Source organism: Oncorhynchus keta, chromosome 34 (assembly GCF_023373465.1).
Source record: "Oncorhynchus keta strain PuntledgeMale-10-30-2019 chromosome 34, Oket_V2, whole genome shotgun sequence".
In the NCBI taxonomy this organism is placed as follows: domain Eukaryota; kingdom Metazoa; phylum Chordata; class Actinopteri; order Salmoniformes; family Salmonidae; genus Oncorhynchus; species Oncorhynchus keta.
The window spans coordinates 66,001,835-66,014,471 of NC_068454.1; the positions used below are offsets into that span (position 1 = coordinate 66,001,835).

Consider the following 12,637-nt stretch of genomic DNA (forward strand, 5'->3'; position numbering starts at 1 on the left):
AATTACTCAATGAGAGAGGCAGCACTAAACTTGTCTGCAACGTCCCTTCTTGGAGTAGCTCCTACTGTGCATGTTATGTCTACATGAATCTCCATCTTAACTGACTTCATTTGGCTTCAATTCGCTGTTGAGTCTTCATAAAGGAATGAATGGCGTCACGTGATCGATGGCTTGGTCCACTATATACAGTCATTGGCTTGACCCTACATACCATAACTCCAAGGAAATGTTTTATTGCGAAGAGATTTATCAACATATTCATACTTGCAGACACCAGTGAATTCCTACCCAAAGAAACTTGTTTTTTTTTCTTGAAGTCATATACAGTAAAGTGAACAAAGGATCAATTGTCAAGGAGCCCAATCTTTTTTTTTGTGACCAACTTTTTATTTAGTTTGGTAATTTTTCTTTTTCAAAAGAGGGATACAGGTAGAAAAGCAAAATAAATGCATACAAAGATAACCCCGACCCATTCCCACCTCAGTCCCCGTCAGATATGTGAGTGAAGCGGAGTTGGAGCGGAGCGTGCCCAATTTGACTGGAGCGTGGAGTGAGATTCCCAAAGGCTGAAGCTTTGGCCTTCTCACTTGCTCCAATTTTGCTCCAGTAGCGTTCCAGTAGTGGTCACTTCTGGAGCTGAGGGCATACCCGGCCCAGCATGCATTTGTAGTCTACTTTTGTGCTGCTATAGCCCCTTGCTTTAGACACTGTCATAGAGTTCACTAAATATTTTCATAAAGAAACTAATAAAACACACAGGTGCTAAATCAAGGTGACTTACAAAGATGAGGACCAAGAGCAAGAGAGGTGGTGCGATGATTTAGTGTCCACAACCAAAGAATCATTGTGGAATCTCAATCGCACTCCACACTGCCATTTCCCACCTGGACAAAAGGAACACCTATGTAAGAATTCTGTTCATTGACTACAGCTCACCATTCAACACCATAGTGCCCACAAAGCTCATCACTAACCTAAAGACCCTGGGACTAAACACCTCCCTCTGCAACTGGATCCTGGACTTCCTGATGGGCCGACCCCAGGTTATAACGGTAGGCAATAACACATCTGCCACGCTGATCCTCAATATGGGGGCCCCTCAGGGGTGCAGCTTAGTCCACTCCTACGTGGGCAAGCACCAGTCCAACACCATAATTTAGCTGGCTGACAATACAATACTGTCTAGCCCTGACCTTAGAGATCCTTTTTATGTCTCTATTTTGGTTTGGTCAGGGCGTGAGTTGGGGTGGGCATTCTATGTTTTGTGTTTCTATGATTTTGTATTTCTATGTTTTGGCTGGGTATGGTTCTCAGTCAGGGACAGCTGTCTATCGTTGTCTCTGATTGGGAACCATACTTAGGTAGCCCTTTTTTCCACCTGTGTTTGTGGGAAGTTAACTTTGTTTGATGGCACATCGCCTTAAGCTTCACGGTTTGTTTGGTATTGTTTATTGTTTTGTCGGCGTCATTTCTTAAAGTAAAATGTACGCTCACCACGCTGCACCTTGGTCCTCATCCTTCAACAGTCGTGACATGTATCCCCACAAGGAAGCAACCCCAGTCGGTAGGTCACTTCAATATATTGTCCATTGTTCATTAATTGGCGTGGAGTCAACATTATCTAAATGTCTTTGAACATAGGAAATAAGTCCAATGTTCAGCAATAATAATAATAATAATAATTGTGTTCCTTTAACCCAATTGAGTGGGTTTCCTCATCATTGTCTTAGGAGCACAATCTTATGAAAGGTTTGGTATTTTCTTATCGACCAGTAGCCTCGATCCAGTTCAGAAGCTATTTTAAGATTGCAGCCAAACGCTTATCTCATATAACAGACAATAAATAGATCTTTCAATCTGCTATTTTTTATTTGAAAATACAAAACTCACCTCATGAACAGTCAGGGAAGAAGAGGGTGCAATTTCAATAACATAATTTGCTTGGCTTGAGGGATGTTGGCAAGATGTATGGATACAACATGGATGGGAACCACAACCAGCATGGAACAGGCATACTGTACCTGCGGCCCAAAGAGCACCCTCTTCCCTATATAGTGCATTACCTTTGACCAGGGGCTCTTAGGGTGTTTATAGACAATGAAGGGCTGTGGTCATATGTAGTGCACTATATAGGGAATAAGGTGCCATTTGAGACACATCCTGTGTCTTTAGGCTGGCTGGGACCTTGAGGAGGCTTCCATGTCTGTCGCAGGCACCCCCTGCCTGGATGAAATTAATGTGCTGCTGGGTGCCTTCTGGGCCATTGGATTCACAAATCCCTGTTTAGTCTCAGTCTCTTGTCGTGGATGTGCTGCAGCAGTATCCTCCCTCTTTGCTCAACAGTGTGGATGAGAGGTTTCAGGCCACGTGCCCCCCCTCGGCTCTCCCAGAATTGCTTGTCCATATACAGAGAGCTCAGGAGCATGCTCTCCAAGCAGCCAGACTGGAGAACTGATACAGCTCTCTCTGGAAACCTGCCAGAAAAATACAGTAAGACTGTCAAATCCAGACAAATACCAGACAGCGGATATCAAACCCAATTGACTGAGCATAATGTGATGGTGTGGGCAATTTTAGTTTAATCTACCAACAGTTATACTTCATCTCTGAAGTATTCAGAAAGAAATAACAACAATGCATAGCTACTCGCTATCCGCCCACTCGCTTCACTGGATTTATAAAACACACATTAAGGCTGTGTGATGTGGGGTTGATGTAGGGTTCAACTGAGCTTCTGTACACTAAGCTGCTTCCTAAATGGCTCCCAATTCCCTATATAGTGCACTACTTTTGGCCAGTACTTCTGGCAGACTAAGCCTATTTCCATGATTCTATTCCATGATCTTTGAATAGAGACTGGATAATAGATGTTTGTACTCACTCATCGATGCCCTCTACTAAGCGGAAGTTGAGGTTGTCATGGGGATGATTTGGCCTGCCTGCATTGTCTATAAACACCAGTCTGGTAGGCTCTACCCTCCTCACCTGTAGAAAAAAACATAGACAGACACAGTATAGTTTAGCATAAAGTATCATCAACACTAACTGTATCTCTTTGATAGATATTAATATAGTAATTATGAGATGAGAGGAAGGCTCGGGAGACTAAGTTTAAACTAGATATTACTCGTTTACACCTCTCACTATATATCAAACTATAAATCAAAGTTTATTGTTCACATACAGTGTTATAGTGTAATGGCGGGTGCAGTGAAATGCTTGTGTTATTAGCTCCGAACAATGTACTAAAAATGTCAAAGTACACAAAACATCTTCAAAAACGAAGAAATAAGAAATCATAATTGTCAGGTCAGATCCAGTTAACAACCCAAATAACACTGTGTGAGTAATTCAAATGCAATCTACTATATTACAGTGAGCCAGGTCAAGAATCCAGTATATAGATACCAAGTCAACTCTTACTCCTTTCTACAACAGTCGAAATAATAATGTGTAATGTGCTTAATAGAATCCTATTTGTCGTTTCAAATAGTTCAGCAGGTTCAGTGGAAAGAGGGAGTAATTTTTCCACAAAGCAGTTGTAAAAGAATAGTGATCATCTTTATCCAACATTGGAATTCTCTTTGTTAAGAAGAAAAGGTCTGGATAGAAATAATAATATTAGTATATGTAGAGGTCTGTTTACATTGTCCTATTAGATTATTTAGACAAGCCTCCTCCTAAACCTCCTGCAGGCTATTGTCTTACATTATGTCCAAGTAAGTAAGTAAGCCTTGTCTGAGCCAGAATGGCCCATACATTATGTCCATGTGATGTTTCTTGGGTGTGATATGACAGTTACCAGGATGTGCACCAGCACTAGATCCTTTGAGTTCCTGCACTTGGTATGTAGCAGGTTCTCCACACATGGTTCTGCTGGGTCAGGCTGGAAACCGCAGCAGTACCGGTCCAGACGATCATTCACCTGCACGGGGGGGGGGAAGAACATGGATTAGTTGGGATTGACCATCAACAATGTCCTTTCCATAGAATTACATACAGAACTGTGTAGCAGAGGTTCCCAATTGTTTTAGTTTTTACAATTCCTGATTGTATACCAATCTAAAACAACACATAGATCTGTAATTCTTTAGGCTAGAAACAAGCGGTAAAACACCCAAGGAAGACACGACTCGGATGCACATGGGATTATATTTGATTGGTCTCTATGACATTCAGAAGCTGAGCTACGACCTTCTAAAGTCGAGAAATGAAAGAAATTGGACTATGCGTCATTTCAGCCTTTGCTTGGGGAGTAATCTTATACAATGTGACTCTGTGACTATCAATTGATCTATTCACTTTGTATAAAATAGAATATGAATAATTTAATTGAGTGGTCATATAAATGATCATAATAAAACATGTTTGATAACGGCCTAGACTATTTTCTTTATCCATTATTATGATTATTATCATTAAAGAAATGTAGAATTGGGCCTCCCGGGTGGCGCAGTGGTTAAGGGCGCTGTACTGCAGCGCCAGCTGTGCCACCAGAGACTCTGGGTTTGCGCCCAGGCTCTGTCGTAACCGGCCGCGACCGGGAGGTCCGTGGGGCAACGCACAATTGGCCTAGCATCGTCCGGGTTAGGGAGGGGTTGGCCGGTAGGGATATCCTTGTCTCATCGCGCATCAGCGACTCCTGTGGTGGGCCAGGCGTAGTGCACGCTAACCAAGGTTGCCGGGTGCACTGTGTTTCCTCCGACACATTGGTGCGGCTGACTTCCGGGTTGGATGTGCGCTGTGTTAAGAAGCAGTGCGGCTTGGTTGGGTTGTGTATCGGAGAACGCGTGACTTTCAACCTTTGTCTCTCCCGAGCCCGTACGGGAGTTGTAGCGATGAGACGAGATAGTAGCTACTAAAACAATTGGATACCACGAAATTGGGGAGAAAACGGGGTAAAAAATATTAACAAACAAAAAAATTAGGAAATTAGCTTCAGAACAACACTGTTTTCCGAGGTCCCACAAATGAAACAAATTCAAGTTGGTGGTGTATTTAATATATGCTATCTCAATAAACAGGTGGTGTATTTAATATATGCTATCTCAATAAACAGGTGGTGTATTTAATATATGCTATCTCAATAAACAGGTGGTGTATTTAATATATGCTATCTCAATAAACAGGTGGTGTATTTAATATATGCTATCTCAATAAACAGGTGGTGTATTTAATATATGCTATCTCAATAAACAGGTGGTGTATTTAATATATGCTATCTCAATAAACAGTCATAAAAAAAAGTGGTGGGTGCATGACATGTTTTACATGTGAAAAAGGGGCCCTGGTGAAAAACGTTTGGGAACTCCTGATTTATAGGATCTCTTCTGTCCTTTATGAAGAACTTCAGAATCCAAAACAGCTTTCCAAGAGGAAAATCAAGGGTGACTACAAGAAACAAGTAGAAAATGTATTTACTTTCTGAAAACATCAACCATAGCAAATAACTCTTACCGCTTGTTCGCTATGCAGTCATTGATCATTTTGTTGACAGAAATCCAAACGCAAAGTGTTGATAGAGTTAGTGACAGTTACAGCTTAAGCTTTTGGCATGAGAGCGAGAGGGAGAGGAGGAGTGGAATGGTGAGAGGAGGAGTGGGGCGATGGTGAGAGGAGGTGAGAGGAGGGATGTTGAGGAGGTAGTTACTTGTGTGAGACAGACGCCTGCGGGAACTTTGACTTTGAGGTCAGAGGTCACCAGAGTTGATTACAGTAAGAGGTGGATCGGTCATTGTAGGTCAATCACCTGCAGTGAGGGCAAACCAGAGCAAGCTAGCGAAAGCAGTAAGACTGCTTCTTTTGCCACCTCATTTATTGCATTAAGTCCAATTCTATGAACAAGAGTGCTATAGAAAAGCCAAACTTTCAAGTGTACTTTAAATTCATATCTATTGTAACTTCAGACTGACTTCTCTCCACTTCACCAACTTCAATAATCACTGTTTAAAGAAGGAAGCTTGACTTTTTTCAAAGTTAACACCCATCATATTATATTTGTTCATGCATGTATGTATTCACTGCAGTTGATTTGTTTTTGCATTTTCACACAAAAAATCCCTAATTATAATGATGCAACATCAACACCTGTGGTGTCATTCTCTTCCCCATTACACCGCCGAACAAACCAACTATCAGGGGAGGAAGGGAGCAATGTCGTCATTGTTGTTAAACTGAGAAGTGAAGGCATTGCCACACTCCTCTGAGAGTTACCAAGGTGAGATATGCCCCCAGGGCTGTCTGGGCCTCTCTGTGGTAAAACTCACACCACACCATTTCGCTTCACTTCTTTCGCGCCTTCAGGAGTTCTCACATCCCTACTACTTTTCACCCTGACACTAGAATACACTCATTCGCGTAGGGACAGAGTACAAGAGTCTCCTGGATACAGCTCCAGTGTTGACATACAGTATTACACCATCACCAAGTCTCTGGGAAACAGGACATGCCATTAAGGTCTATATCACACACAATAACATCACAAGCCGACTCACAACTAATTCATAGCGATACATCAGTAGCCTTCTTAGCCTACAATGGCAATTCAAAGCATCCAAGGCAATGACCAACAACGAGGACACTTGGCGCAAGGTCCTCTGTCTCCTCTGTTTTTCCCAGGCAAAGTGCGTGTGTGACTGTGTGTCCTTCACACTGTTCCCCTTGCTAATTGGTGTTAGGTTCCACATCAGAGCCATTAGATGTGTTAAATGAGCAGGTAGGAACAAGTGTTACAGGGTCCCAGTCAGCAATTCCACTGAATCAATACAATCAATACAGTTGGCCATGTTACAGGTATTGACTTCTGCAAAGAGACTACTCATGTATTATTCATGCAGTGGCTAATCGCATCCCAACTGGCACCCTATTCCCTATATAGTGCACTACTTTTGATCAGAGGCAGTCAAATCTGGTGCACTATATAGGAATAGCGTTCCATTTTGTATTCAGCCACTATTATCTCCCCCCACAGTTCAGTTACCCATTCCATTCCATCTCACAGAGAGATAAGACAGTCTTTCTTTCTTTTTATCAGATTTTTCTACAGCTGAGTTGGTTCAGTGGTTGGGTGCTCTATTAAATAGTTTTCTATTTTTAATAGAATGGGTAGCATGGATAAAACACAGTAATATCCTCCAAAGTGAGAGAATTTAGATTGAACACAATCAAAGAATGCAATTTGTGACTAATCTCTTTTCGAGGCATTTAATTTGTTTTATGTTTACTCAGCCTCTTTATGCCTTAGAAAAATGGTTTCCTTCTCATTGTGAGACATTATTTTCTGAAACAACATGTATTCTGCCCGCAATCTGTATTGGCTATGTAACAATGACTGTTCACCCTGCAGTAACAAAGGAATGGATGGAATTTTTCTAAATGTTTTGTTTACTATGTGGTGTCCTTCATCCCCATATTTTTTTCTGCCAGTTATAGACCACCCTTTTCAAAGAGCACCTAATATTAAGTCTCCATGGACTTGTAGTTTTTACCCATTTGAGCGCACCAGCACACTGTTTATTTCTTCTGGGGTTTTTTTCTAAACAAAGAAATGGACTTCCTTTTGGCTATAGAGACAGACAGCGAGAGGAGCAGCTGCTATCACTTTCCTCTCAGTGCTTCCTTATGTGGACTTAGGCATCCATGATTGCCGAGCATCACCATGGCAACCCTGACTTTGACTTCACACTGCCAGCGGCCAGTCATCGGTTCTTTAGAGGCCTGATGAAGACTCTCTATACTATACGTACTAACTCTCTCTTACATGCAACACACATCATTGGGCTGTTGGCTTCATTGCCACCTCTCATTCCCTAATGGCAGCTTAGATATTCCTCATGCAGAATTACTCAGCTTTACACACACACACACACACACACACACACACACACACACACACACACACACACACACACACACACACACACACACACACACACACACACACACACACACACACACACACACACACAATGATCCTCCATCTGGCTCTTACAAGGACCATCAGCCATCATTTCTTACATAATAAAGATCTCCAACTTCATTATAAATCACTGGCAGATCATAAACGAGTTTGAAGCTAAATTAGAGACAAACATTGTGTTGATTTTTTTTATTGAACTGCGTTGATACATTCATCTACTGTAGTAGGGAGAATGATAATGTTCATTCAACTAGTGGGAGAATGATATATATTTTTTATTTTGATTTATTTCACCTTTATTTAATTAACCAGGTAGGCCAGTTGAGAACAAGTTCTCATTTACAACTGCGACCTGGCCAAGATAAAGCAAAGCCTTGCAATAAAAACAACAACACAGTTACACATGGGATAAACATTCGTACAGTCAATAACACAATAAAAAATCTGTATACAGAGTGTGCAAATAAAGTAAGGAGGTAAGGCAATAAATAAGCCATAGTGGCAAAGTAATTACAATTTAGCAATTAACACTGGAGTGACAGATGTGCAGATGAGGATGTGCAAGTATAAATACAGGTGTGCAAAAGAGCAGAAAAAAACAAAAACAAATATGGGGATGAGGTAGGTAGTTGGTTGGATTGGCTATTTACAGATGGGCTGTGTACAGCTGCAGCGATCGGTAAGCTGCACTGACAGCCGATGCTTGAAGTAATGACTTATTATGTTGTATGTCTAGTAAGCTGATGGGATGCACTCACAACAATACCCTTCTACCTGTGATCCATGAAAAAACATAATTATCTGATAATCAATTACATTTATCGCCCCAGACAGAGAGATCTCCACACTTTTTTCATTGGCCGGTATCTTTTAATCAAAGGCAGTTTAGTGAGTAGAGTTCTTCAGATGATAAGACCTTGGCAATACAATCCAGTGCTCAAATAGGCTCATTATCAAGGACTGCCAGCCTACTATTAGACGAGGTCGGTGGATTTCATCCAGTGAGAATGTTCTTTAATATAAATGCAAAACAAGAGCTGAATCCCAAATGGCACCCTATTTCCTTTGTAGTGCACCACTTTTAACCTCTGGTCAAAAGTAGTGCACTATATAGGGAATATGGTGCCATTGGGGAAACAACCAAGGACCATTGGCTGCCATGAGTTTTCCCAGTCTGCCTGAACTCATGAGTCCTTATCAACTGGACCCTCCATAGGGACGTTAAGTGAATCACTAGCTAACTGTCAGTTTATACAGCGTACTGGAATAACAACTTTACAGAACTTACATCTCTCAAGGTGAGATTTCAATCAGAACTCTAGTCTATGAATTATTTCCATAGGTTGTCTTCACATGGTGTGATTGAAAGGATATAGAAGTTTGGATGTGTACGTTTGAGTGGCACATCAGGATAAAACTGAGTTAAGGTTATGGCTAAGGTTAGGGATACGGTTAGGAATTAAGATCGGGTTAGAATGCCTGGCATTAGGAGCCATATAAAACCTAACAGTCACATATGAAATCTAACAGTCTGTAACGGCATTCCTCCTCCTCTTCTGAGGAGTAGTGAGAAGGATCGGAGGACCAATGCGCAGCGTGGTAAGTGTCCAAAACGTTTATTTTAAGACATAAACTGAACACTATGAAATACAAAACAATAAATGTGAACATGAACGAAAACCAAAATAGTACCGTGTGGCAACAAACACTCACATGGTAACAAACACCCACAACTCAACAGTGAAACCCAGGCTACCTCAGTATGATTCTCAATCAGAGACAACTAACGACACCTGCCTCTGATTGAGAACCATACTAGGCTGAACTCAAAACCCCAACATAGAAAAACACACAGACTTCCCACCCCAACACACGCCCTGACCATACTAAATAAAGACAAAACAAAGGAAATAAAGGTCAGAACGTGACACAGTCACATATAAAATCTAACAGTCACATCCACTACCTATCAGTTTTTCTGACCTCTGAACTCTAGCCAATGTATCTCTTAAACGTTCAAATCAATTCTGTCAATAAGTTAAATAAAAGGCTTTAACAAGTGTGATTGGAGGATACAGTGTTATTAGTTGTTCTATACCTGTAGGAGGAAGTCAAAGAGTGCCAGGTGCCCCCACTCCGCATGGTGAACCCCCACACAGGGGGTCTCGTTGAGGGCCACGCCGCTGCCACTTCCACACCTGGCCCTCAGCAGGCTCTGGTACTGGGGCCAAGTGAGAGGGAACGAGTTCTGGTCATTGTCATCATCAGCCAGGTGCTGGATGCCTGGGTCCCACCACACCGCGGGTCTGGCTGCCCCCCTGGTGTATTTATAAGGCAGGATGTCACTGTGGAAGTCCCTGAGCACTGTGGGCAGACTCCTGTTCAAGCCCAGAACACGGTCTAAATGGAAAGCGAAGACTTCGAACCAGTCGTCTGGACGTTTGATCAGGGCACACAGACCCTGTTGGCAGTGCCCACTGTGGTCAGCCAATGGAGCCCCAAGAGAAGGGGGATGATGAGGGGCACCCAGCCCTACATGGAGGACCTGTCCGTGGGCTGGGAGCCTAGCCTTACTGACAACCTCACTGCCCGAGAGGAACTCCATCTTGTGAATGTCGTCCTTGCTGAGCCATGGCACAGACTCAGGGTCCCCAGTCCTTATTCTCCGTGTGTCAGTGTCTGGGAACTCCCTCTCTCCAGCTGACATCTTACACCAGTGGGCCTCCCCCTCACTCCCTTTCTCTGGCTCTGCTGCTGTTTTTGCTGTGGGCCGGGTCTTTTTACGCCCAGACGAAGGCTGTCTGTCACGTTTCCTGAGTTCTCTGGGGACCTTTTTCACAGCCTGCTGCTTGGTTAGGTTCTCCCTCCCTGCTTTCCCTGCCTGCCTGGTTTGCCCCTGGTCCTGCCTCTGTTCATCTTGAGTACATTTGTGCTCAGAGTCAAACAGGCCGAGTAGTAGAAGGGCGGCAGTAGAAGGGCGGCTCTGGCTGTGCACTACAGTCTGGGTCACGGCTGGGTGGACGTTCTCTTGTCTGGGAAGAGGTGGTGGTTGGGTGGAGAGCTCTGAACCACTGCAGTTGGTTAGATGGCTTCCATCATGCCTTATTAGCACAGCATTGACTGTCAATGGCGGGGTATCATGTTGTTTGTCAGTAATAGAACTTGGCGGCATCTCTTTCTTCTCTTTCCTTTTGGAGGCGATGCCCTTAGTTTTACGATTCTTCTTGTAGTTGCTGTGAGTTCTCTCACCTGTCATGCTAGCTGCTCTCCTATCCAGTTTGGGCTGGGCAATGACCAGGTGATGCTTTGAGAACTCTTTGACTTTGTCACTCTGTTTCCAACCTCCACTGTGACCTTTGAGGGGTAGAGGAAGATGGTGTTGGTGGTGAGGGGCCAATGAGGCCCTTTCCCTGGGTCTTGCCCTCACTTTATACCCTTTGGCTCCAGCAGAGCTCAGGCCTCGTGAGGGCAGCCTGCGTGTCTCAGAGGGGGGGAAGGGGAGGATGTTGATCACCACCACAGACAGGGTAAAGAGGAGGAGGAAGGCCCACACTGCCCACCTCTTGCAGCAGATCTTGGACCACACTCTTAAGGCCTGCATGCATGGGAAACAGAAAACAAAGAGAATGTTAGGTCTGTAGTTGTGAGCAAACCACCAAAAAGCCATGATTATAATGGAGCAGAGCCATAAATCAAAGATCATATATTTACTCTCTAAACTATACGGTCGCTGGTCGGCCACTTGAACTGAACAGCTCAGATTCCAGTGTGTGTTTACAGAAGAGGAAACTTGAATCTCTCAGAGGTTGACAAATGCAAATATCGGTACACAGACTGAAGGACAAGGGCAAACCAAAAACATAGAGATGAAGCAACCTGTGCTTAAAAATAAAATGATTTGGTAAGTTATTCTGAGAGAGAGAGAGAGAGAGAGAGAGAGAGAGAGAGAGAGAGAGAGAGAGAGAGAGAGAGAGAGAGAGAGAGAGAGAGAGAGAGAGAGAGAGAGAGAGAGAGAGAGAGAGAGAGAGAGAGAGAGAGAGAGAGAGAGAGAGAGAGAGAGAGAGAGAGAGAGAGAGAGAGAGAGAGAGAGAGAGAGAGAGAGAGAGAGAGAGAGAGAGAGAGAGAGAGAGAGAGAGAGAAATATCTGCAATGCACACAAGTATAAATAAAGCCTTTTTCAGCCACAGCTGGGCTTTCCTCAGCTTATATTGTAGGAGAGTTGCAGTTACTGAGTTGAGACAAATACTATGGCAAACACGTAGATATTGCAGCATTCCCTTTTGCACGCCAGTTCATCCAGAATGTGCTGATAGACACTGCGTGCCAAATTGTATATAGTGCACTCCTTTTGACCGTGGCCCATAGGGAATAGGGTGCCATTTGGGACACAGACAGATTCTGAATGTCTTACTTCTACTGCAGCCTCTGTGAGGATGAATTACTTTTCTGTGGCATAGGCCTAAATACAACCCGGTCCCATTCCATAAAGTCTCCATCGCATATAGAGTATGTATGCCATAGAGATGAATCCATTCAGATGGATCTCTATGGAATATGCTCTCAATGTTATTCAAACCTATGGTAAATCCAGAGGCAGTTATTTATCTGAATCACATATCAATGAAAGGATTAGGCTATTGTATAGAGCTATAGAGGCTATGGGATAGAGCTATAGAGGCTATGGGATAGAGCTATAGAGGCTATGGTATAGAGCTATAG

At 43.2% G+C, this 12,637-nt stretch overlaps 1 protein-coding gene across 1 annotated transcript in view; it reads right to left on the minus strand.

Moving 5' to 3' along the window:
* Positions 1–388: 388 nt before the first annotated feature.
* The window catches only part of LOC118367715 (Golgi-associated kinase 1A-like), a 29,364-nt gene continuing 17,115 nt past the window's right edge, over positions 389–12,637 (minus strand). The window contains exons 2-5 of the mRNA XM_035751326.2: positions 10,017–11,513; positions 3,803–3,925; positions 2,882–2,985; positions 389–2,474 (exon numbers count right to left, since the gene is read on the minus strand). Of these exons, the coding sequence (XP_035607219.2) occupies positions 2,270–2,474; positions 2,882–2,985; positions 3,803–3,925; positions 10,017–11,513 (1,929 nt within the window). The 3' untranslated portion in view covers positions 389–2,269. The remainder of the gene's footprint in view (positions 2,475–2,881; positions 2,986–3,802; positions 3,926–10,016; positions 11,514–12,637) is intronic.